Source organism: Odontomachus brunneus, unplaced genomic scaffold, assembly GCF_010583005.1.
Source record: "Odontomachus brunneus isolate Ranch 3 - 2012 unplaced genomic scaffold, Obru_v1 Obru_scaffold_046, whole genome shotgun sequence".
Lineage (NCBI taxonomy): Eukaryota > Metazoa > Arthropoda > Insecta > Hymenoptera > Formicidae > Odontomachus > Odontomachus brunneus.
Genome location: NW_022639496.1, coordinates 1,148,659 through 1,175,878, shown reverse-complemented (window position 1 = coordinate 1,175,878; position 27,220 = coordinate 1,148,659). Strand labels below are relative to the sequence as shown.

The 27,220-nt window shown below is 41.2% G+C and overlaps 1 protein-coding gene and 1 pseudogene across 3 annotated transcripts in view; both read right to left on the bottom strand.

Moving 5' to 3' along the window:
* Window positions 1-668: 668 nt before the first annotated feature.
* LOC116844759 (protein Tob1) overlaps window positions 669-27,220 on the bottom strand; it is a 243,518-nt gene continuing 216,966 nt past the window's right edge. For 2 of the 3 annotated variants that reach the window (XM_032816769.1, XM_032816770.1), the window contains exons 2-3: window positions 5,202-6,133; window positions 2,074-4,372 (exon numbers count right to left, since the gene is read on the bottom strand). In XM_032816769.1, the coding sequence (XP_032672660.1) occupies window positions 3,664-4,372; window positions 5,202-5,932 (1,440 nt within the window). In that variant the 5' untranslated portion in view covers window positions 5,933-6,133 and the 3' untranslated portion in view covers window positions 2,074-3,663. Of the gene's footprint in view, window positions 680-789; window positions 4,373-5,201; window positions 6,134-27,220 lie in introns of those variants that run through there. The other variant, XR_004378130.1, reaches the window with a different exon arrangement.
* On the bottom strand, window positions 24,206-24,325 carry LOC116844796 (annotated as a pseudogene).

Genomic DNA, 27,220 nt, shown 5'->3' with positions numbered 1-27,220 from the left:
TAGTTAACATTTGTGCTATATGAGTATTTGTTAAAAAATGAAAAAGTTTTCATTTTTCAAGAGACTCTCTTCAAGGGATTGTTTCAACCCCTAAATTTCGAGAAAGGCTAATAAAAAATACGGGTTTAATAGTTTTTGATATTCTACGACATATCTAAAGTCCATCAAAATCAGTGAGGAACGCAGTTCTTTTGTTGGTCACTTTGATTTGACTGATAATACTGAAGGTATATACAAAATACACGACTATAATCTTCATAGATAAGAACTCTAGTGGTAAAAATTCATATCATATTTATATCATATTAGCAATGAAATTGACGTGAGTCCAAGGTATAGCACCTTCCCGTACTATAAATATTATGGTTTTAAGAAAAATAATTTTGTTTTCATTAAATCTTACTATAACGCTAATGATAATAACCTTATATATGTGTTACTAGTATCTCTTACTATAAAAAATATGGTTGGGACCAAAAATAACTATAATTTTAGTTAGACCAACCATTGTTTCTCTCAGTGCAGGGGGTTGCCACGCAGCCAATTGCTCTCAGTTATTTCAGCCGAGTTTTAATGCAGCTGAATGTTTTCGGTCGCAGTAACGGAGATATTATTTCTCGTCAGCGAGTTTCTCGTCCGGTCCCCACTCAGAGCTGAAATCCTTTTTTCCGTGTGTAAGCTGTTGGAAACAAAAAGAATCATCAATCTGCGAATTGCGAACGATTCTCGGACAAGCTCGTCGCCTCGCCGACGAGGACAGTAACGCGCGGCCAATAATTACATAATCACCTAATTAACCTCGTGAACGCTAAGCGGCGACGTTGCCCCCTTTCGAGCCTGCTCCGCCCGCGATTCGTTCTTCTCCTCCTTCTGCTTAGCTCTCTCGCTATCTTTGTACTCTCGATTCTGTTTCTTAGCACCGTGAAGCTCCGCGCGCGTTTCTGCCACTTCAATTCAAGAGACGATACTTTCCATACGAAATTGGACTCTGAATCGCGCTTGACATCCCAGGACAAATCCGCTTCAACCGACGACTACTCTTTCGCACGAGCGCGTGGAGGAACCAAGTATGCGGAGGTCGGGAATCGCTTTTGCATAAATAACCGATCAAGCGCAATGTTACACCGCGCGATTAAAGGGCAGTAAAAGGAGAAAAATGTGCCGGATGAAACGGCCAAGTGCTGTTGCCGAGTTTAACGATTCGAAGAGGTTTTCCGACAGCTCGGAGGGTCATCGACTCCGGATGTCGAATCGAAAGGCAATATCTCGAAAGGAAATCGATTCCCGATGGTTTTTCTGCGGCGGGGCGGGGACGGGCTCGCAGGCGCAGGCGAGCAAATATCGAGAGGCCAGCAACGAGGCCACTTACGTTCCTACGAACACACCGGCTCTTTTTCTATCTCGCCCTCTACTATTTCTTCTTCTTCATCTTGCTCTCCTCCTTCTCCTCTTTCCCTGTTCGTCCCCTGCATATCACTCTCGTCGTCACACGCACACACACACGCACGCACATACGCACACGCATACATACTCTCTCTCTCTCTCTCTTTCCTGCTCTCACGCTGTCTCTCTCTTTCGCTCTCGCACTTTCTCCTACATTCTACTGCATTTATTATAAAAATAAAATGTAAAATCGTACCGAGGACGAGTTTTCCGAACGGTATAAAACTGCGAGCTCGTTCCTGTATTATCACTGTATACTCACGAAGGAGAGATCGATCCTTCGTCCTGATCGCGTTGTTCCTTCTCGCCCTATCTGCCGTCTCGTGCGAATGAACGGGCCGTCTTTTTCAGCGTGAGTTCGTCATTTTGTTTGTCTCTTTTTCTCTTTTATTCTTAATGTCGATTCAACGTAAGGTTCTCTCTCCGTGGGGAAGCTATCCGCGATCCGATCTTCGGCTCGTTTAGACGCGCTTACATATTTAGTGCCTGAACAGCTTCCGCGTTGGCTCCCGGGTGCGCGGCCCGGAAGCACATTCGAGCGCACGACGCTCGCGATCGATGGAAACTGAGAAAGCTGGAAGATACCTTACCTTATGGATCTATCGGTCCACGGATCTGTTTCTTTTTTTCTATTTATCTATCTCCCTCTAATTTCTCTCCCTTTCTCTCTCTCTCTCTCTCTCTCTCTCTCTCGACGGCTCGCTCGGCTCACGACGAGCGGGGACAAGTGTGTAGTATATAGTTCCTACCGTTTCGCGAGAACCCGTGAAGAGTGAGTGCATCTTGAATATAATACATAGGCTCTACAGATATATTCATTATCAATTCTCCGACTATACCAGTGAAAAAATAAATTATTACACGTTGGTAATATCTGTGTGAGTGTGTCGCGTGGTATGTGGTTTCCTTTTGTTTTTTTTTTTTCTTCTTCTCGATACTTCATGTGTCTCTCTCGTGCACGCGTGGATGCTCGCGTGTGACGTGTGGTCTACGTGTGCCCGTGTGGGTTCGTATCGTCGTATGTGTGCCGGAGTAATGTGTAAGGGCAGATCAGTGTACTTGTATGTGTGTAAATGTCCTTTATCTCGCGCTCTCTCTTTCTCTCTCTCTCTCTCTCTCTCTCTCTCTCTTTCTTTCTCTCTCTTTTTCTCTCTACGTGTGTATGCGTCGAGTGTACGAGTCTTTGCTGTCCCAGGTATCGGCGCTCGATGCGTCGTCCGAACGTCCACTATGTGTGCCGAGTATCGCACATGTGTGTATGTGTGAGTGTCTTTGCGTGAGAATTGTGTGTGTGCACATGTGTGTCTGTCTGGAGTAACCACATGGTGGCTTTCGTCGGACAAACGTCTCCCGCCATCGGGTCCTCATCGGGTGTTTCAGCTTTAGCACATATACACGTTATTCTCGTTAGTCGGCCGCTTTTCTATCCTTCTCCTACTCATCTCCTCACCTGTTATTCTCTTCTCCACGCCTAAAACGTCCCGCATGCACACTCTATCTCGCAACAGGCGTACTTCGGAAGCAGACATCTCTCTTTCTCTCTCATACATACATACACACACATACACTCTTTCTCTCTCTCTCTCTCTCTCTCTTTCTCTTTTCACACGCATTACACGCTCTATCCGTCCAATCATCGCGCCTCCTTTTCTTCGCCTCGACTCTTCGCTTCCGTGATCGTATCAATCAGGCTCGACCGTTTCGGCGGCTGTCTCTCTCCTCGCCCTCTATCTCTCCCCCATTTGTCAAACGCGCGTCGATGTATCCTCTCCCTACCGATCCGCCGTCGCGACGGACGATGTGTGTATGTACAAAGTGTCCCGAACTCCCTCGGACAGGAAAGATCGAACGAAAGAGCCTTTCAGAGAAGCGTCCAGATGGGAATCGCGGCAAGGGTGCGGGGTGATGACGGTGTCAATCACCGTCATCATCAGCAGCGCCCGAATGATAGCGACGACCGAGCGAAGCGGTTTCGTCGGGAAGAGAGACAGAGTAATGGGGACAGACACCCGATGCTCGTCATCAGGGCAAGGAAGCCGGACTCTGCACGCCGTCTCGACGGCGCAAAGACGACGGGACGACGATTGTGTCCGCTAGCGTCGCCGCGCGACTCTTCCTCTCCCTCTTGCCGTTCGGCGTGGCGGCAGCAGCGCCGAGGACGAGGACGCGCGCGTCGGGACGGCGCCCTGACGGCGCGTTAGCTTGATCACGCGCGAGGTATTAGTTGGCCACGAGCAAGTGCTGGTATTGGCTGGCCGGGTAGGGTGCAACGGAGCCGAGGCCGAAGTTGTTGAGGCCCTCGACCAGAGCGCTCTTATCCTGCTGCTGTGCCGCGCCGGTCGCGCTGTTGACGTTGCCGTTCGTCGTCGCGGTGCCGATCGGGCCCAGATTGCCGCCAGCGGCGCTTTGAGACACGGCGGTGCCGGCGTTCGCTGTGCTGCCGGCACCGGTGCCGCCGCTCGTGCTGTTCACGCCGCCACCGTAGAACTGGTGACCGGCGAGTGCGGTCGGGTCGAGGTAGGACGACGGGAACTTGGCGCCGGCGTAGAGATCGGCAGGCAAGTAGCCACCGTGGCTCGACGAGTCGAAGATGTTGCGATGGGGGAACTGCGCGTGGTAAGCCGCCGGGCCGTGCTGGAAGAAGTACGCGCTGGGGTCCGTGTGCTGTTGTCCGGCACCGGCGACTATGCTGCCGGGTGACAGGCTGCGACTGCGCGGTGAGCTCTGCGAGACCGGCAGACCGCCCGCGGCGGTCGCCTGTTGCGGTTGTTGTTGCTGCTGCTGTTGCTGCGGCTGCGGCTGTTGGTGCTGCTGCTGCTGCTGCTGCTGCTGCTGCTGTTGCTGTTGTTGCTGGTGGTGATGGTGATGGTGGATCTGCTGCTGCATCGCGCGCTGCTTTATATAGTTCGAGAACTCGGTGGGCGACATCCTGAAACCGAGCGTTATACCGTGCGGTTCGTCAGTGTGTCGTGTGTTGCACGTGTGATCGGGCTCGATTGGTATACGCGCCCTCTGGTTACGTGGCGCGTCGCCCTCTGCGAATTGGGGATAACAAGGAGCGCGAAGCTAAAGTTAATCCTCGCTAATATTCTGCCAATGTAAGATTATCACCTCTACGAGACAGTTGCTCTCTAGATTCGGGGTCGCATGCTCTGCTTGACTTCTACAGTTACTTGTCACGTAGCGTGGTCTAGCGCGATCGACTATGTTCGCACCTAAAGGCGATCCCACTGTTCAACTTGGCTCTTGTACCGCGGGAACTGAATAGCGTTAATTTCTAGCGGAGATTAATACGTGAACGTGTATACCTGGGATAATTGCAAGCAGCATTCCACACACAGATCAGGTTACTTAGGAGACTCGAGGAGTATAGTATTCAAAGGATTGCACGTCTCTGGTTAGATTGTGTGTAAATAAAAAAATTTCATTAATTCGATATATTCGGAACAATTTTCATCACCGTCCTTCCGCAAGACACGATACTCCTCGAGTGGCAACATGACAAATCTCGGTCATGAAAATTATCCTCGTATCATTACACGAAATGGCTAAGCCACTACTGTTACAACAATCTCCCATTACGACATCTCCAGCTCGCAACAACCCTCCGCAACCGTGGCGCGAGGTGGAGGCGAGCGATTATCGTAAGTACATTCGCGCAAGCCTCTCGGCGCTCCTATTACGAGTGGCGACTAGACGTGACTCCAAGAGTCCGCCGCTCTACGGGTCTCACAAGCGAGAGGAACATCACTACTAACCTGTTGGCGCGTTTGCTGCTAGTCTTGAGTTTAGTACTGCCGAACTTGGTCTGAGCGAAGGTGGCGGTGGTGAATGTGAGTGGGGCGGTGGTGCGCGGGATGAAGGCCGGCACAGGACTGGGCGAGCCTTTGAAGGAGCTGGTGATGGGAGTCGGCGAGGGTGCCGACGAGGAGCCGGAGCCATGGCCGCTCTGCTGATTGTTGGACGAGCCGTTGCTGGTGTTGCTGCCGAGCGAGCTCGAGAAGGGCGAGGTGGACTTTGGACTGAGACTAAGACCACCCAGCGATGTGCCGACGGCCTCGATCGGCCTGAAGCACTGCGCCTCTGGGTTGAAGGTCTTAGTGACCTCGCGATCGGCCGAGGTCTCGTCGTGAGGATCGCCGGTCTCGGAGTAGAGGATCTTGACGGCGTTCAGCTCGCCTATCCGGTAGCTCACCTCACCTGGATCGACCCAGACGGCGAGCTCGGCCGGTAGGTTCTCCAAGATGTCCTGAATCGGCACGCCGCTCTCCTTGGCGGCGCGTTCCAGCACCGGATCGACCGGGTCGCCGGTCTTGAGGCATCTGAACGCGGAGCCCTTGAACGGCTTCTCCGGGTACCAGTGACCCTTGAACTTGTCTTTCAGGGCCTTCTCGAGCTCCTCGCCGAAGATGTTGACCCGTCTGCGCGGCAGTTTGTTGTATAGATATGATATCACGAAGTTAAGCGCCACCTGCACCTCGATGTGCATCTTGGCCCTCGGGAGAATCTTCGAGCTGTTGACGCTCGTAGCGGCCGCGGGATAGCACCGAGGACGTCTGCACGATCGGCCGTCTTGCCACCGGCGAGGGATTGTTGCGGGTGGTGGTGTTATGTCGACGCTCGACTAACGACGGAGCGCGCGGGAAGCTATCGTCTTGCGCGATTCGGAACGCTCGCGAAGCTCTGGGATCTGTAATCATACACGTAACACATCCATTTTAAGTGCAATGTTGCAGAGTGATAATAATTAAATTAATCATCGATATGATAACCAAGCCTGGAAAATAACGCGTTGTCTGTAACGCCGTTGCGACTTTTGCTGTGCCTTTTTTCAATAATAACTTGGCGTTATTCTTTTCATTAGTAACGGCAATAGTAACGCAAGTACACTTTTGTGCACTGAGAGAAACAAATAGTTGGAATAACTATAATCTCACTATATTTTATAGTTCGTTTTGGCCTCAAACATATATTTATAGTTCATCTAAACATGAAGATATAGTAGAATGAACACAGATTTATAGTCACCATTTTATTACTCTATATATATGGTAAAGCACCTTTTGGGAATATAGTTACATGTACCTATATTTGCCAAATATTCCAATTGTATTGACTATATAAAATAGTTAATTTCTCGTACCATTCAATATTTGCCACCTTACTATATTTCTTATTTAAAATAATTATAATTCTTGGTAAAAATTTTACACGGGTCAGTTATATTATACTTATATTGTAAATATTACAAATATTATGATAACATTTACTATAAAAATTATATTCCTAACTATTATCTTTTTACTATGCCATTATAGTTCCAAATATCATACATTTTTCTCTCAGTGTGTAGACAGCGGTAACGAATCGTTCCTTTCATCGTATTTTTGTAAAACACATGTGCAATGAGTTGCACCCAATCATGAAAAGAAAATCTTCAAAGACTTCAAAAATGGAGGTTATGACGACTCGTTACTTCTTGAGTAACGAGTTATTCTGTTAACCCTACGCGTACAATATTAGGTCTGTGACTCGAATGAAAGTTGGTAATCGCTCATCAACTTTCAGAATGGCGCAAATCTGTTTGTAGATTTTGATTTTATCGCGATTTTATCTTGTAACTAATGCTATATCTATGAAAACAAAATATGTTGAAAAATATTTATCTTCGACAAAGTTATGGTGGCTCAAAGTTTCCTGGCTTTAATAAGCCCAGATTGTATTCTATGCCTTAAAAATATGATTCTGTGCAGAAGACAAAAAAATAACTTTCCCAAGTCTGGTAATAAATAGCGCAGATTTTCAACAGATCGTTCACATCTAATTAAAAAATAACACACTTTTTGTGTGCAGGTAGAACGCACTAAACTGAATACCAAATTACTCTATCATTTCGCAAACAACCACGTAAAATTTTGAATTATTAATTAAAGAATATTAACGAATGATCACGCGCGATATCGAAAATGAACTGTGATAGAGATGTCTGCCGTTGTGTGCTTGTATATTAAGAGAATGTTGGAGTCGAATTATTTGCCGATAGAATACTGACTCTTTTCTGCAAAGTTTACGTTGTATTGGCTGCACAGAATCATAAGTATTCTTACACAATAAAAATATATGCAAGAATGAATTTGAGCATTGCTTAATATATTACAAATAATAAAAATTTTCAAAATTGACATTTCAAGTGCAACTTATTCTGTCAGACATTGTCAGTTAAAGTAAATATTTGCCTGATATAAAAGATCTGTAATGCTGAATACGAGTCTACACCGTTCAGAAAAATTTTAAAGAACATTGCTGCACCTTTATATCTGAATTTAGGAGCTTACAAATATAGAAAAAAATTACAGAAAGATTTCTGTATATGTGTATTTAGGTTTTCTGTTAAATATACAGTAAAACAATACACATTTACGTAAAATCCATATATAAGAAAAAGATTAGTTAGTGACGATCGTCTCTACGTTATCGACATTTTTAAGCTCGTCATCGATTTCAGCATCCCCTTAAATCAAACTACACAAAAAATGTCCTGTACCATTTTGCAAATATGAACACGTGAACACGTAGATTTTTGGTTATCAATTAAAGAAGATTAGTGCATTATCGCGCTCAAACAAGTGCCATAATCTTCTTTAATTAATAACCAAAAATCTACGTAGTCATTTGCAAAAAATGGTAGAAGACTTTTTTATTCAGTTTCATCTAATGTATACAAGCACACAATAACAGACGTTGCCAATACAGTTCATTCGTTGTATCACGCGTGATCATTCGTCGATATTCTTTAATTAATGACTCAACATTTTGCGCAATAACAGAGGAGTTTTGTGTTCTGTTTCATGAGTTCTACTTGCACACAACGTGTGCAAGACTGTCATTAATTGTCAGATATCCTATATATCTGTGCGCACAAAAGTCCTATTGTGTACTACGCGATATAGTCGACAAATTCCATTCAATTATGGCCCCGTCACAAGTCGCATTGCAGGTTAAACGCGGCTCCAGTGAACCTTAATTACGATCCTCGATTCGCAAATGAGTGGCGCGAAGTTCGCCGGCTGGGAATATTATCGCTCGCGTATGCATTATCAGAGACCAATAATAGCGAAACGTTCTACGAACGGTATGCGAAGATCGGAGTGCTCGCTCGTCCCTTCGCGGTGGGGATTCCGTGGCAAGTGCGAGATCGCGTCAAAGGAACTCGCCGACTATCTTGGAAAAGGACTCTCTCGGCTCTTGTCGACGGCGCGTTATCGGCTCCTTTCACGAGCGAGGCTCGCGCATTGAAACGGAACGCGACTTCCGGTTACTCATGCCCGTTCCTCGGCCCCGCACGCTCAAGGAACCGAAACAGAGCCGATCGTTTCTGCCTCCTACCGCTTTCCGCGCGCCACGAAGAAGCGTCTGTGAGGATAATGTCTTCTCAAGGCTCGGGCATGGGCAAAAGACGGATTTTCCGAGGACTCTGCTAGCGAGGGTTGCTTCCGTTTGTAATACAACGAAAACCGACCAACCTTCTCATTGTCGCCCGTAACTCAACTGGACACGCGTGCACAGATTTGATACTTTACACAAAAAGAAATCGATATATACAGGGTGTCTCACACTCTCCTCCGGGCATTTTGTGAACGTAGAACAGGTTGGGGTGAACATAAAAGTCCTATACCGTTTTGCGATATTCGCAATAATTATCGAAATATTAATTGTAGAAAATCATGTAATGATCATGCAGAATATGGTAAATGAGTTATAGTAGCGACGATTGTCGTCGTGTACTTATACTTTAGGTCAAATTGAACAAAAAAGTCATATACCATTTTCCAAATAATCACATAGATTTTTAATTATTAATTAAAGAAGATTAATGCACGATTTTGCGTGATAATGCACTCATCTTCTTTAATTAATAATTAAAAATCTATGTGATTATTTGCAAAATGGTAGAGGACTTTTTTGTTCAATTTGACCTAAAGTATAAGTACACATCGACAGTCGTCGATTATAACTCATTTACCATATCCTGCATGATCATTCACAAATTTTCTACAATTAATATTTCGATAATTATTGCGAATATCGCAAAACAGTATAGGACTTTTATGTTCACCTCAACCTGTTCTACGTCCCCACAAAATGCCCGGAGGAGAGTGTGAGACACCTTGCATATACAATTCTTAAAGTAAATAGAGAGGTGAAAGATATTTTAATAACTCTGCCAGTGGCGCAGCCAGAAAAATGTTTCTGAGGGGGCTGCACTTTTTATTTTTGACGAGCAAAAAAAAGATTATTCGAAAAAATTTTTCTCACACCTAGCGTAACCCAGAAAATTAATTTCGGGGAAGGCTGCAGCCCCTTCAGCCCCCTCCCCCTGGCTACGCCTCTAAACTCTACGTTTCTCTTCACCCCGAAATTTCTAAAGAAATATCTACAGTGGGATTGGTAATAGGTAGTTAGGACAGAGTTGTGATGTGAAAGGGGAATCCCGTAAGAAGTCCGTTATCTCACCCTATTCGGAGAATACGGGATACGTTACAGACATCTATTCCACTCTCTAGCGAGCCGTCACTTCGAACGGGTTGGGCAATGTGAAAAATCCAGCAGCGCCTGCGGTTTGTATTTAGCAGGATGAGCAGTTTAGTCATAACCCGTGTACCGTAACGCGGCACGCGGATCACCAGGAACCACAGGGAGACTTGCTCACTGTGTCCCATCCGACCCTACTGCACAGAGAGAAAAAAATAGTTGGAATAACTATAATCTTACTATATTTTATAGTTCGTTTTGGCCTCAAACATATATTTATAGTTCATCTAAACACGAAGATATAGCAGAATGAACATATATTTATAGTCACCATCTTATTACTCTATGTGTATAGTAAAACACGCTTTGGAAATATAGTTACATGTACCCATATTTTCCAAATATTGCAATTGTATTAACTATATAAAATAATTAATTTCTCTTACCATTTAATATTTGCTACTTTACTATGTTTTTTATTTCAAATAATTATAATTCTTGGTAAAAGTTTTACATGAGTCAGTTATACTATGCTTATATTGTAAATATTACAAACATTATGGTGACATTTACTATAAAAAAGATATTCCTAACTATAATCTTTTTACTATACCATTATAGTTCCAAATATCATACATTTTTCTCTCAGTGTGTGGAAGGACACTGAGAAAAAAATTTATATTTGGAACTATAATGGTATAGTAAAAAGATTATAGTTAGGAATATCTTTTTTATAGTAAATGTCACCATAATGTTTGTAATATTTATAATATAAGCATAGTATAACTGACCCATGTAAAACTTTTAGCAAGAATTATAATTATTTGAAATAAAAAATATAGTAAGGTAGCAAATATTGAATAGAAAAATTAACTATTTTATATAGTCAATACAATTGGAATATTTGGCAAATTTACGTACATGTAACTATATTCCCAAAGTGTGCTTTACTGTATACATAGAGTAATAAAATGGTGACTAAAAATCTTTGTTTATTCTGCTATATCTTCATGTTTAGATGAACTATAAATATATGTTTGAGGCCAAAATTAACTATAAAATATAGTGAGATTATAGTCATTCCAACTATTTTTTTCTCTCAGTGGAAGTTCGGATTTCTGAGTGGGAAAGGGGCTCATGAATGTTGCATTCTCATATCAATGAATTGTGACATATTACAATCTGGTTTACAAGAATGTCTATAATTTTCCAAAGTTCGATAATCAAAGTAGTCATTGTGTATCGGCACCCTGTATTTCGACACTTTGGGAAAGTAGGACAGTAAGCAAATTGACCAACCACAATCGATTATTACAAGAATAGTCGGCTGTGGTTGGTCAATTTGCTTACGTTTTACTGTCTACTGCTAATCCCATTGTAGATGGACCTTAAGATTTCATGTGTACTCGAAAAAGAGTTACTATAGCAAGGGCACTTTATTTATGTTTATGACAAATATATTGTTACTGGAAATCCATTTAAAATTTCTATAGAAGCATAGTGCTATTAGACACGTAACTACTATTTTTGTCTTTACAGCTTCATAACAGTTCTTGTAAGGACTACAAATCTCATAAAAAAAGAGGTGAAAAAAAAAGAAAAACTTAAAAAAATGAGATTTGTTTTTTCATTTATTTGTCCCAGACCTTAATCCTCATTAAATAATTTAACATTCGTTTATTTATATAAATTTCGTTCGAATAGAACCACATTTCAGCAACTGTCAAACGAAAATATATACTTGCGAACTAATATATTAACATATGATAACGTCACGCTCATTGTCAATTATATGATTTCTATGTAACGATGGTGTCTCGAGTAATTATGGAGCGATGAATGATTTTGTGACAATTTTCAGCCTGTATCTTTTTGAAGACTCAGGGAGTCTCACGTATAAGTGGGACACGCTGCTATAATTTCTTTTAACTTCTTCTGCTACTTCTCTTATTCTTTTGCCTGGGCGAGTGTTTAACCTCGTATATACTGAACATAGGATCTTGTAACAGAGGTTAGATAGATGTGGAGAAGAGAGGACGGAAACATGGACGACAAAAGCGGGCTACTGAACTATACAGTAGAAGCACAGGCCACTCTGCCGGCGCACAGTTTAAGGGGATACTGGAGTCGATGACGAACTCTTCAAAAAGGTCGATAACGTGGAGACGACTAACACAACCACGCTATCCTTCTCATATTTCTTGTATATATAGATCTTATTTGATTTTAATGTATGTTGCTTTGTTTGGCCATATTTAGCGGAAAACCTAATCACACATATATAGAAATCTTTCTGCAAAATTTTCCAATATTTTTAAGTTTTTAAATTTAGACGCAAAAGTGCAGCAATGTTCTTTGAAATCTTTCTGAACGGTGCAAGCTCGCGTTCAGTATGTACAAGCTATAGATCTATTGTATCTAACGAATATTTATGAACTTTATGGATTTTTGAACATTATGAAAGAGTTGATATTCTTTTAATCATATCGATAATATCAAAACTGTATATTAAATCATATTTATAGAGATTTAACATAGATTGTCGAGTTTTCTCGTATTATTTTTCCGACAGTAATGTCACGAATTAATTATTAATTCGGGTAAATTCACGTTTTCACCGCGTTTCTCTTTACATTCACAATAAAATGAAATATTCATGTGAATATTTGCAATCATTTCCAATCAGCCTGAAAATTCTGTTTTCCTTCAAGACGAATGTTTTGCCATTAGCGCGTCAGTTCAATTCTTTTAATTCTTTTAATTCTTTTTTCCCCGTGCAAAAATGTGAAAACCCGGACGCGGATCTTGCCAGGTGTCATAAATAAAATAGCGATGTAAAATGTCAACGTTGCTTGTGTCGTAAGACAACACCGACGACTCGTGCGAAGCGCTGAATCAAATAAATACTAAACACACCAATCGTCCATCACCATCGGAAAACTGCCGTATAATTGTTGTTAATTAAGCTGCGACGCGCATATTTTGATTCCACATGCGAATGCCTCCGGTTAAACGATTTTCCCTTCATGACTCGGGGAACGCATGCCATCGCGACAAAAAGAGCGACAGGAAGAGAGAGAGAGAGAGAGAGGGAGAGAGAGAGAGAGAGAGAGAGAGATTCTTCAGATATTATTTATGCTGGTGCGTACCAATTGGGTTTGTGCTTGGAGCTTCACCCCCCATTGTCGTCGCCAAACCAGGTTCTCGCAATTCTATCATTCCGCCGCATCCTTTTACGTTCCGAGGTTGTTTATGCGCGTCGCCGAGCTCGTCGTCCGCGTGAATTATGCACGCGAAAGTGACGGTCGAGCACGCGCGCGACATGCACTGTGCTCGTATAAAAATGCCCACGTCCGCAAACAGTCCCGTGACGCAAAGCGGAGGAGGGGGGAGGTCGAGAAGTAATAAAAGAGACTGCTCTTAGACCTCCACGAGAGCGACGAGGTCGCGCGAACGTCTATCCGCTATTCGCGAGCCTCGCCGCAATTGCGGAAGTCACTCCTCTCTGAATGGCACTGAGAGCGAAAGGTGTTCCGGCCTCCTTCTCCGGCCCCCCTGCTCCCCCCCTCTCTCTCTCTGTCTCTCTTTCTCCGTGCCCTCGTCTGCTCCCACTACTCCTCCATCTTTTCTCTTTTCTCGCAATAGAGATTCTTGGGCGTCTACCAAGGGCTTCCACGACTTCCGGGTATATCCGGCGACCTGAGAGTCTCGGAACTCGATTCCACCTTCTCCGGCTTCTTCTCTTCGACCTCGCGATATCGCGCGGGGAAAAACCGAGTTCGAGCACTGAGAAAGAGAGGTAGACAGAGAGGGAGAGGAAGCGAGAACCGCAAAAGAACTTCCACGACTTTCGGGCCGGTGACCCTTCGAAGACAACCTCCTCCTCCTCCTCTCTCTCTCTCTCTCTCTCTCTCTCTCTCTCTCTCTCTCTCTCTCGCATCTACCGACTTCTTCCACTTCTTTTTACGCGGATTTTATTTCTCGAGGCTCGTTTGTCGGAGAAAATGTATCCGCCACTCGATTGACTTGTTATACTTGAAGTGCCTCCGAAGATGCGGTCCCCCATTTCCCGTTAACTGACGTTTTAATGCAACTTACAGTTACCGTTCATTCGGAAAAATACGAAATTTCCGAGAATACTCCCGCTCGCCTTGGAAATCACGATATGAAATATCCCAACGAGAACATGTAGTAGAAATATCCAATAGAAAATAGGTTCTGAAACTTTCTCTCTCTCTCTCTCTCTCTCTCTCTCTCTCTCATTCTCGTGCAGCCTCGTTACACCCGGAAAACTGCGGAGAACGACGACGGCCCGCTCTTCGTAGGCGGCTTTACTCGGCGCGTCTGCAGCACCGCGTACTCGTTTTTTCCGGTCGCTTCCTGTACTTGACTCGGTGGCAAGTTTCCACGTTGGCTCGAGCCAAGAGGCGCGGATATGTAGGTTAAAGCTAGTGGTGCGGCGGCGGTTTCTACTTCCAGCAGTAGTACACGGCGACGGGGGTGGTTGTGGGTATTGATCCCGCGCGGCAGGGCTGCCGGAAGGTTCTCAAGTTAAAAATACACGGCCTTGCGGCTCGGCGGCTCCGTGCCTGACCAAGTGCTCGCGAAGTGCTGTAATTTCCGCCACCTTGATTTTCCCGCGATATTTCTCGGCCCGTGACGTTTACCCGGGCTTGGTTAGGCTTGACATTGGAAAAAAAAATGCTACATCGTTGTGTCTCTGTTGTCTTCCGCTAGGCCGAACTGCCTGAACTCTCTAATATTAATGGGCTTATCTCCGTACGATTTTAATAAATTAGCTTCTAAACGACATGCGAACAGGACGAATTCGATTTTACGATCTTTCGGTATCTGTCTGATTAGTCGCGTTGCGGCGGCCTTTTGAAGCCAACGAGACGTTCGTCGCTCTGCCACAGACTTAATTGATTCCCGTAATCTGCGATAGATTTTTTTAATTACTCAGCTTGTGACGCAAGACATTTCTTAATGTCAGCATTGAAGTTTAAGGACGTATTGCCTGTGTCTAAAAAATAATGAAGGAATTTTGGGAAAATTAGAGATTAATTTACATTGCATCTAAAAATACAATAATTTGATCACAAACAATTTGACATTGTTAAATTTTGTTCAGAGTCCATCTGTAGTTCTGGATCAAAAGTTATTTTACTCTAAATTGTAACCCTAGCAAACATGATTACGTTAAATGACATTTTAATGATGCATTAATGACGTGTCTAACGTCAATAATACGTCACTAATGTTTTTTGACGTCATTCTACTATTTGGAAATATTTTAAACAGTGCTGTTGTGAAAATATATATTGTTATCTTTAATTATAGGAAAAGATGACCACAAGATAATGACAAGAATCTCAGTTTATATATATTTAGGTATGCAAAATTATGTGTATAAAGTTTCGTTGTAATCCGGAGATAAAAGTTTAAAAATCAGAAATAACATAAAATAAAATAAATAAACCCTAAAAACATCACGTTGTAAAGTAAAAATATATTGTTATTTAACTGTATCGAATATAGTGTGTCGCGACTTCTCCAGTTCTCGCGACTTCAATTTAGACTGACAGATTCTCTGAGCACTTTAGAGTTAATTTTCCCCAGCGGAAATGTTGAAACACCAATAATTTATGAGATACAAACGATCGAAACAGTGGAGCTTTATATTTCGTAAACACTAAATTTCAGACAATCAGATAACGAAATTATTTCCCTCTATCAACTTCTAAGTGGACTTTGCTTCAACAAAATTTTACTTTGGGCTTGAGTTAGTAAGAAATGTTGAAAACTGAAAATTCGTCATGAATAATAACATTTTCTCGACATTTTTCGATAAGGAAATATTAATTCCAAATTGTTCAGAAAACCTGTCAGTATAAATTAAAGTCACGAGAACTGAAACGTCTCGCACGTGCTGCACGTTTTGACACGGCAAATGGAAATATTAATGTGTTTTTCGATGACTTTTTGCAGGAACTATACGGGCGATTCATTTTTCAAAGCAGATCACTCCGATGACAAATACAGATATCGCATTTGGATTGAACATAAAACTTTCAGATAACGTATTTGGATTGAACATGATCGCACACTTTGGCATTCTCTAAGCCACGATAAAGAATTCATTTTTCAAAGATGAAAAGGAACGGAAGGAGAGCGAAGCGTTTTATTGATGACACAAAATTACTAGAAAAGCGTTGCGGTTATAGGAAAAGCCGTGTCAGAATCTACATCCGGCGTGATGCTGACTCCGATCATTAATTACCTACGAGTCGGTGAGTCGTCGAGATCGACTCGCGGCACACGTGTCAAAGTGTCAAAGGGATTTTTTCTCAATCCTTCTCTCTCTCTCTCTCCCCCTCTTCCTCCCTCTCTTTTTCTCACGCGATCGTGGCTGGGTGGGTGCCGGCGCCCTTTGTATTTACGCCGGACTGAATGGAGGTCGCGTAGCAGAAGGGTAGAGCGGTATGTGGGCCGGAGATAAAACGTCCTTCGGCGAATGAAGTCAATGGAGCGCGGGATACCGCGGCTGATTCTCGATATTCTCCACGTGCGCGCGGGACGTGCCGCGCACGTCCTTGTCGACGGCAACACGCCGACGACGCGGCGCCGTAACGAACGATCCCGGAGACAAAGAAGTTAGCCGGCTAATTATGCCCGCCGCTCGCTCGCATTACGAGCTTCGCCGAGTCATCGCGTGCTGAGCAGCGCGCGCGCCCCGCTTTCGATCGCGCCGATCAATGTACTCGTGCGAGAAGAAGACGGCGGCGACGCGAAACGTAACGCGCCGAGTGATAGCGCGAACAAGGTGTGCGATTCCTGATGCGGTCTTTCCTCGTCTCTTTCCCCTTGTCCCGCCGCGATGTTGCGTGAGGAGGTCGCGTGAAGAGCACTGATCGTACACACGGCTTCATTAAGGGGACTGGAGGGTCAGATTGCCTGAAAATCGTGCTTGTTTTTTCACAGTTTTTTATGACAAACTGAATGAAAGTGTTATTTTGACGTGTATTTATTAAGGTGGCCAGATTTCCCGGCCCTGAATTTGGGACACTTTAATGTGAAGCGGGGGGGAGGGGGGTTAAAAGATCCGAAAATTATTTGATAATCATTGAAAGTAATGGCAAATCGGTGTCCCGAATAACATTCGAAAGAATTCGGGACAAGGGGTGAAAAATCAGGACGTCTGGTCACATTAATTTATACAATATATAAAGAGAAAAATATGTAATTTTGATGAATGAATACTTAATATAAGTGTATGGTACATGCAGTTAAAATATATTTCGTTTTTGTTTTCAAGATCATCATTTTGCAGTAATACCTTGACTCTCGGTGGTTCAATTAAGCTGAATTTTAGGTAGACAATTTCTGTAAGCTTGTCATTATTGGGTGAACCACTGACAAACTCGTGAAAATAATTAATTTTTAAATATTAATTTTTTTACTATAAAAGAACTGAAAATTTTAATAATATTCCATTAAGATATTTGCAATTTTGTTAACTTTTACTCAATTTCTATTATAGTAGTTCACCCGATAACGACAAGCTTACGGAAATTTTCTACCTAAAATTCAGCTTAATTAAACCACCAAGAGTCAAGATATTACTGCAAAATGTGGATCTTGAAAAGAAAAACGAAATATATTTTAACTGCATGTACCATACATTTATATTGAGTATTTGATCATCAAAATTATATTTTTCTTCTCTTTATATGTTGTATAAATACACGTCAAAATAACATTTTCTCATATTCATTCAGTTTGTCATAAAAAATCGTGAAAAAACAAGCACAATTTTCAGGCAATCTGATCCTCCAGTCCCTTAATGCCTGAACATTTATTACATCTAGAATTACTAGATATTTTTTATTAGCTGATTGTTCTCTTCTGCATATGCATTCATCGTGACTATAGAATATCCAAAAAATCGATCCGGATAGCCAAAACGATGCGCAACAGTTCTTGTTGAATAGAGTCTGCTATAAATTTTTGATGGCAGAAAGGTAGCGCATTCAACACAGGATTTGTTATATCTGATTATGTTGCTAAACTTCCACCAGAAATTATGTGACAGAGCCTGCTAATAATAGGCAATCGGTTGGCGGTAGAAACCGAGTCGAGTCTGCGTGATAGAATCAATTTACTCGCATTGTTTGTTAGCAGATTCTAACGCCAAAACACGAGCTGAGTCCAGACACAAATGACTATGATTTGATGGGATTCTGATCAAATTTGCTGCCAATCTGCGCGCAATTTGCTATTAATTTGCTTACTGATAAGCAGCCGTGATTTCTATTTGACTATTTAAAGTTTAGTTCGCGTAGTAGTCTTCTATCCACTTATGTGTCATGCGTAATTACGCAGCAGAACGATATATTTACACTTCGACATATTTCCCTTACTCTTCTTATTTTTATAACGGTTCTTGGAAGATTGATCTATTATTCATATACCAACATCCTAATTTTCTAAATAACTCTCACTGTTTCATCGCTTTCCTGTTGATTAATCGTGATGCATGAACAGACAAAACCTTATCTCACACGAAATAAACCTCACATTGTGAAAATATCAACTGCTTTCGAATCCCGATTCTTCAGATACTCAACAGCCAGTTGAGCATTCTTGAAGAATACAACTAGCTTTTAGATCAAGATATCAATCATGAATCTTTTCATCTGATCTTACTTATCAAACATATAATGTTTTTCTCTAGTATAAAAGAATGAAAACTTATGAGAACTGAATAATTTTGGGCATTTAAAGACGATTATTAATCTTTTCAATGTAAATTCGTGAAAAGTGAATATATATTTTCAACGTTAGATTTTTCACTTTTCAGGAGTTCATAAAGAAAAAGATTCAGGAGTTCGTAGAGAAAAAGATTGACCCCCTAGTAAATGTTTGAGCATTAATAAAGTCGCGTGTACATTCGAGAGCACAACAGTTTGAACACTTTTTTTTCCAATGAAGTTGCAGCACTCTGAGTTGTTATGATTGCGAGTATTTGCTGACGGATTGGCGCAGTAATTGGTAAAAAGATAACTGCGCCAATCCGTCAGCAAATGCGCGCAATTCGGAGTGCTGCAACTTCATTGGAAAAAAAAACCGTGCTTAAACCATTTCGCTCTCGAGTGTACACCCGGTGAAACTCACAGTGTAAACATACTAACATGAAGTACACGCCAGCTTAGATCAACAGACTGATTCTCTAACTTTAGGTTGATTACACGACATTTTCCCGAAAACTAGGTGGGAAAATGTTAGTATCAACAAAATGTTAGTATCAACAAAAACTACAAGGCAACATAATTTTAATTTCTGCGGATTAGTGACATTGTTGAAGTAGTAAGTCCATAAATTTTGTGGAGTCGTTTTCACATATGCGTGTGTATGTGTCAAATAACAAATATTATATAACATAAGTGCATTGTGACATTTAATTCAAAGGAGAATAAATAAATTACATAAATACGTGAAAACAAAGTGCATAGAGATGAAAAAAGTGAAAAAGTGGTTTATATATTTATATATAAGAGGATAAAAATTATTATATCAAACGTAATTAAACGTAACTATGATTCCAATGCGAACAACGATGTTTCAATCATAAATTATGTTTATTAAGGCATGTCAAAAATTGAAAAGTTAATAATTATGCTTTAATTACGTTTGATATAATTTATCCTCTTACATATAAATATATAAACCACTTTTTCACTTTGTTCATCTCTATGCACTTTTCACTTATTTGTGTAATTTTTATTTATTCTCCTTTTAATTGAATGTCACAATGCATTCACGTTTTATATATGTTATATTTGTTACTTGACATAACATATGCATATGTCAAAACGACTCCGCAAAATTCATGGACTTACTACTTCAACAATGTGACTAATCCGCAGAAAATTGTATTGCCTACGGGTTTTTGTTGGTACCAACATTTTTTCCATCTAGTTTTCGGGAAAATGTCGTGTAACCTTTAGGTCTGTCGTGTTGCTAGCGCTTTTGACACTTTTGCACCTAATGCCCGTTGCACACCAGACGCGAATGAGCGAAATCCAATGAGAATTCTTCTTCTTAAAGAGAGATGCAGCGGGTGTTAGGTGTAAAAGTGTCAAAAGTGTAGGCAATGCGAACAAACCTTTTATGTCGCCAGCATGGTGTATAGTTGCGCAGTTTTTCTACCACATATTATACCTGCAACGACAACATAACGATAACGACATACTGTCGTTAAAAAAGGATCGACCTACAGGCCTGCTATTCTGTACATACACTGAAAAAAAAAGTTTGGTAATACCAAACGCGTTTTACCATATCAAATAGTAACCATAATGGTAAATGTTACCAATGTTTGGTAATGATTACAAAATTGTTAGTAATATTAACTTTCATATAGTAATATTCACTTCTTTAGTTGATATTATTTTACTAAATGTAGTAATTATAACACAGGCTGGATAATTATTACCAGAAATTTTTCTCAGTGTACATATCCATCGACAATTGTCGGTTCGATACTCTAACGACATCTGTCCACCAATCGTAACGATAAACGTCCCAATAACAACGATAAACCAATAGTACGTTACCAACGATAAATGTTTAACGATGTTTGTCGCTCTTAAATGACGACATCGCTATTTTTAACGTCTTGTATACTCCGTTAATGCAGTTCCATCTACACGCAAAAAAATAATTTAGTAATATCAGCTAAATCGCGGTAGCTGATTCAAACTTAGTCAAAAGGCTAATCGTTTAGCTGTTAAGAATTGGCTATGACAGCTAAGATCCATTCGCTATGAAATACAAATATATTAGGTGACGTTAAAAATGCACATTATTTCAAGTAGCTAAGAAAATGGCAGTTATTCCTAAATTTCTTATCGTATGCATATATTAAAGAAGTTTGCCGTACAGCTACAATCATTTGTTACAGTCATTTATTTCTAGCAGCTAATATTTCTCGCTGTAGCGCCTAAATTTAACAAAGAATAATTTAGCTTCGGTAGTATTGACATTAGCTGTCTCTATTTCAGTGACACATCTTATCTGCCACAGCTATTTTTTAGCTGGAAGCTAGTTCTTTTTTTGCATGTAGGAAAATCGAAATATCGAATTGTCCAGGCGTAACAAATATTCGTGCATCATGATTGTGGACCATTCAAAGACTTTGTTCTTTTTAACTGCACTGAGAGAAGAATTTAGTAAATATTATCAAAATTTGGTTACTATTACTAAGTGATAGACGTAAATATAGCGGGCCAAAGCTATGGCAATACTTATTAATTAATTTAGTTCTGTAAAATAAATTATTTATTTGACAGAAGTAAAATTTAATTGCTTCCAGAATATATTTGGTAAATAAAACTTATTGAATAGTTGAGCAAAATAAGCGATTTTGTAATAGTTACAAAATTTTTGGTAGGTTCAACCAACTATTTGTAATAATAGATATCGAAACGATGTAATAGCTGCAAATGAATGAATTTTTCGTTGTGCTGCAACAAAACATACTTATACTGGTAACAAAATAGAACTCGTACCTACTGAATTTTTTATTATATGGGATATAACGATTTCGTAACAATCAAATATCTGTTCATAACTGTAATATATTTCATATTAAATATTTAACATTAAATAACTATTACTAAATTATTTAATTGATGTTACTGTGAATGCAATTACGTCATACTCCCGATCTATTAAATATTTGGTAATTATTATCATATTTAGTATTAGTTACTAAGGATTCAATGAATTTCTGTAACTAAATACAGTTTGTTATAGTTACCAGTCTTTTCTCTGTGTGTATAAGATTATCATTAACGCCACGGAATAACGTTCGCCATAAAAATAATTGACCGAGTTAATAGTTAACCAGCTAATGACAATCAATCATCAAGATAATTTTCCGAGTTATAATTATTTCACTACACAATTCCAATCACGCGAGTAGCAAACACTTTTCTCTCCGTGCAGAGTTTGCACGCGAATCGTCGCGAGCGACGAAAGACTTGTGAATTGTCAATTCATTTTGCCAATAGTTTTCCGAGTTAATAGCGCGTCCGAATGCCCGAGTCGACTGTCGCGGCGCGAAGTATCTGCCAATTCGGAATTCAGGCCGCAGGGTGGAGGATTAAAACCGTCAGTATATACGGCGCGCGCTCGGCTCACGTATATATACCCCGCTTAATCGATCCCCGAAGAAACACCAGAGAGCTGATTTAATTACGCCGGCCGTGCAAATTGGGTCAAGACGACGCCCCACCCGTCGTCCCGGGGCGTCGCCACGGCGACATTGTATCCTTCGGATCGGATAAAAGCCTGTCGATGGGCTTTAAGCGAGCTTGCGACGAGCCCGAGGAAACCCGAAGTCACCGAGAGGCGTTCTGGAAAGTGCACGCGGTAATCAATTCGACGGAACCTGTTTGCGAATTACCCGTCAGGCACGTTCTCGCTCTGGCGCGACGATTACTCCACTCTGACAATGAACGCGACCGAGATAGAGATAAATAAAGAGAGAGAGAGAGAGAGAGAGAGAGAGAGAGAGAGAGAGAGAGAGAGAGAACCGTGCAGAATCGCGTTGCGCAACCCGTCACCGGTTATACAACAAATCGGCCGAGTCACGTGCGCACGCTTGTCTACCCCGAGCGACGCTCTCGAAAGCCCGTCGTGGATGGGAGACGCGTCGATCTGGAACGATCGGAAGAATTTCGGTATGTTGAACCTTGATATGAGGTTCGATACATCAGGTGGATCTTTCATCGATGTAACGATCATGTCATTAAATTCGAAGCTTTGATTCGACGCAACCTGCACAAAGAACACGATTTGAATCAAATAAATGTTTCTTCAGTCCAAACTAATTTTTTGGTTGACACAACGGAAATATTTCTCTGGAATTAAGCCGCAAATAAATATTTTTGTTGCGTCAAATAAAATTTTGTTCGATCAATCAAAAAATTCGTTTGGACTATTCCAAAGAAGTGTTTATTTGACTCGACCAAATAGTTTTCTCTGTGTGCATACTACGTCATATTATTGGTCAGGTAAACAGGTGCGGCCAAGTGCTTATACTCTGAGAGAAAAATATTAAATCAACAAATATTTCCTTGATGGGTGCCATTAACATATTTACTTAAATCTATATTCTCTTTATTTAAATCAAATATTGATTAATTATTGATTTAAGTAAACAATACTTAGTTTAAATAAAGAGAATGTAAATTTAAGTAAATATGTGAATGGCACCTATCAAGGAAATATTTGTTGATTTTAATATAATTTTTCTCTCAGTGTATGTTAGTAGCCTACTTTATTCAGAAAAAAGTTTGGAATCCAGATTGATCTTGAGATATAAAGGACCAATAAGAGCAATTAAATATATTTTGATGGGTGCCATTAACATATTTACTTAAATCTACATTCTCTTTATTTAAACCAAATATTGTTTATTTAAATATTGTTTATTTAAATATTGTTTATTAAAAGGTAAACAATATTTGATTTAAATAAAGAGAATATAGATTTAAATAAATATGTGAATGGCACCCATCAAGGAAATATTTGTTGATTTTAATATAATTTTTCTCTCAGTGTATAAAGAAATTAATTTTACTAAGTAAAAAAATCAATGAAAACATTTATTTTTATTTAAACAACTTGTTTTCACTGATTTTTCTTAATTCAGATTTTCTTCTATATATCAATATAACGAGAAAATATGTACATTATACGAATAAATATTTGATGATTACTTCCATATAGTATATTTGTCTCATAAATATAATTTTAAAAAATTATTGAGAGTTTCTGGGAAGACAGTATATAAATTTGGTAGCAACTTTACTAGTCGATTCCTAAAGGTCGCATCTCTTTATAAGTAGTTTTTATATTTGTCACATAGAATGATAAAATAAGAATACGAAAAGAATGGTCAAAATTTGCTCAAAACAATATAACATGCAAAGTGTAATATAAAAACCTGAATGTAACTTTTAGTAAATTTGTGGCTACATCAATATAGTATAACAACGAATTTACATTATTGTATGTAAATTTAATGATTCATTCAATACAACATTTTTACTTCATAAATATAATAAAAAAATTCTAGAGTTTTCATCATTGATTGTCCCACGTTGTGATAATTATGAAAGTGTATCTAAATGCATTATTATTATATAAAAAAAAATATATATGCCAACAGTACACGGTGTTCCCAAGCAGTCACCCCATCCAAGTACTAACCATGCCCATCGTTGCTTAACTTCAGTGATCAGACGAGAACTGGTACTTTCAACGAGATGTGACCGTTGACACTTTGCTCTTATAACTAGAGTTACTTATATGCTTTTCGATCCTTTTTATGGATGATATGTGTGAAGCTGAAAATCGTGTAACTCTCGATACAAGGAACGATGAGACCATAGACATAGTAATAATAGACCGAGTGTACCCTCTCTTTACTTGGCAGTAAACTCAGTCCAGGCATCAGCTAGAAAAGGACAGAAGGCAGATGCCGTAGCTTTTTCTCTCTAACTAGAAAAGAGTGAGAGAGAAAGATATGCACCTATTTTCTATCTCTTTCTAACTGATCTTCAAGTTTCGCGTCTCATGCTCAGTCTATATTCTTACTATGTCTACGGATGCGACATGAATGACATGAATATGGTTGCATGTAACCGTTTGCATAAAGTTTGCGTGACTCTTTTTGGGCAGATTTACGAACACGCGAATTTAACGAAACTGCGAACCTCTGTACGCGAGTATGAACACTGAGAGATTTGAGAGAGCTGTCAAACTTCTAAATGCCACGTGTACAAAAGTGATTTATGGGCAGAAGTATAAATATCATTGTGTCATATAAACTTGTCCGAAAAAGTGCTGCGAACTTTATGCAAAAACGACTATGCGGGATGCAATTGTCGGTTGCAGTTATTGGCGTTGATGGACAATAGAAAATGAATATTTATCGTCGTTTATATAACACCTTTCAGCGGGCGATTTTGATCGGAATCGCGGCTGTCATCGGCGCATGGAGATTTTTCCCGTTTGAATCCCGCGAGTTTGCGCAACGCGGTGTCGGTTTCTGGAAAAAGGAAAAAATAGAAAAACACAGCGTAGCTCGCGCGTCAGCAAGAGGGCTGTCGACGTTCCCGCAGACACTTCTCTTTTATGAGAGCCCGCGTAATTCCGAGACGGTCGTTACTTCGTTTCATCGTCGCGACATCTCCTCTTCACGAGTGCCTCGCGCGCGGCAAAAGGTCGCGCGCGACAGGAATCCTCCCTCGCGCTCGAGGAACCCCTAGAGGCGAGCACGGGCTGAATCCTCACGCGTGTGCAAACATTGACGTTACCGCAGCCACGTGGACACGTGCCCGGCCGCTCGCGTGACACGCTCGTCTGATCTCGTTTTCCACGTCCGACATGGAAGTGGCAGGTGACTTTCTCTGTCGCCGATCTGTCCGCGTAATTTTCGCCACGGGGATCGCAACGACGAACGCTACACAGGAGAAAAAGTTCAGTTGCATGAATCAATTTCTGATGGAACATGAACGATTTCCAATTGAAGTTATCACACGAAAAAGGCTTGGCTGAAACAATCAATTCCTGGTGAAATATGAACGATCCAGAAATTGCAGTTGAAGCTATCATTATTTAGTCCAAATTCTCTCGAGATTTCTCATTAACTCAAGTAGAATTCTGCACTGAGATAAAGTATTTGAAAATTTATTTATTTTGAATTTATTATTATTATTATTTTATCATTATTAATTTACTTGAAGATTTATATTTATACTTTTGGAATATAAGGTTTATTTCCGTGAAGTAAACTTTTATTTTGCAAATAAATTTTTAAGTACTTTGTTTTCTCAGTGTAGTAACTTTATTCGGAATGCCTGATTCCACCAGAAGTTGGGATAATCCAAACAAGCTTTTTTACCGTAGAGAATTCAGTCTAAATAAATAAAAAAACTTCGGATTAAACGGAATTCTGATAATTTTAATCGCGGAATTTTTCCGAGGAGTTCGTATTCCAGCAAAAATCGGCTCGTCCAAAACCAAACTCTCCTCCCGTACTCCTGCTCGGCGTTGAGGAAACTTTTTATCGACCTGCCGGGTAAGCAGGAGGAAATAAACGCTCGGTCCGAATGACATCCTCGCCTTATCGGCGTATCTAGAAATTGAAAAGGACTCTCGCGACCCGCCCGAGAATTATCTACGAGCGAGCGAGTTAGCTGGCGATCGGGGGAGAGAGAAGAATCGCGCCAACCATCGGCGGCGGCACGGGATTCTTCGCGCGAATTACGAGCGGAACGCCTCGCGGAATCTTCGGACGGCGTTTTCCACGCGTAATAACGCTTATCCAATATCTTATTTATCGAGAACGGACTTCCATCCACGGCCATTACGCTCCGACCTACTCCACTGCAGGCGATTCTTATTGAACTTTATTGTGCGGGTTATAATAAACCACCCGCGCGCGCGCCTCTTGCCTCACGGATGCTCCCACCGCCCCTCGCCGCCCCTCTCTCCAGCACTCCACTCTCCTCTCCTCTCTTTCTCGAGCGCGCAGTGCCAGGCGGCCCGACAGATCAATACGACACAGCCTCCCTGCAGACACAGGCGCTGCTGCTCCAGATAACAAGGCGAGGACGCAGACCTGCCCCATAAGCCTCCATTTAAATAGCGCCCCAAATACAAGTAGGGCCACCTCTCGCACGGAAGGGGGAGCCCCCTACCGTCCCCCTTTCTTTCCCAAAGGGCCCCATCCGGACCTGGGCCAAGAGGCGTCGCGTTGCGCTTTTTCACCCAACTGCCCCATTCTAACGACCTGACATTCGCCGCGGCGATTGCTCCGAGGCGAGCCTCTCGGGCAACAATCCTTCTGACTCGCAAGTGAAAGGTTATTTTTTTTATTAGCGTGCTGAGAGAAAAAGAGAGATTTGTACGGTGTATAATTATATAGTTTAATTATAAGTTACTTTTCAAGGAAAATCGTGCGACAAGATATTTATAAATTTGAAAATAGGTCACGAGGTGTTTATTCTTCATCCCTTCCTCCTTCCCCCCCCCCCTTCCCCCGAAGAAGCGAGGCTACTTTTATTTCAGTCTCTTACGGCGCGGACGTGCGGTGCGCATTCAGGTTTCCAAGATTATAAATTGCGGCGAACCGCAGAGGTAGAGAGATCGGCGACGCGGCGCGAGATCT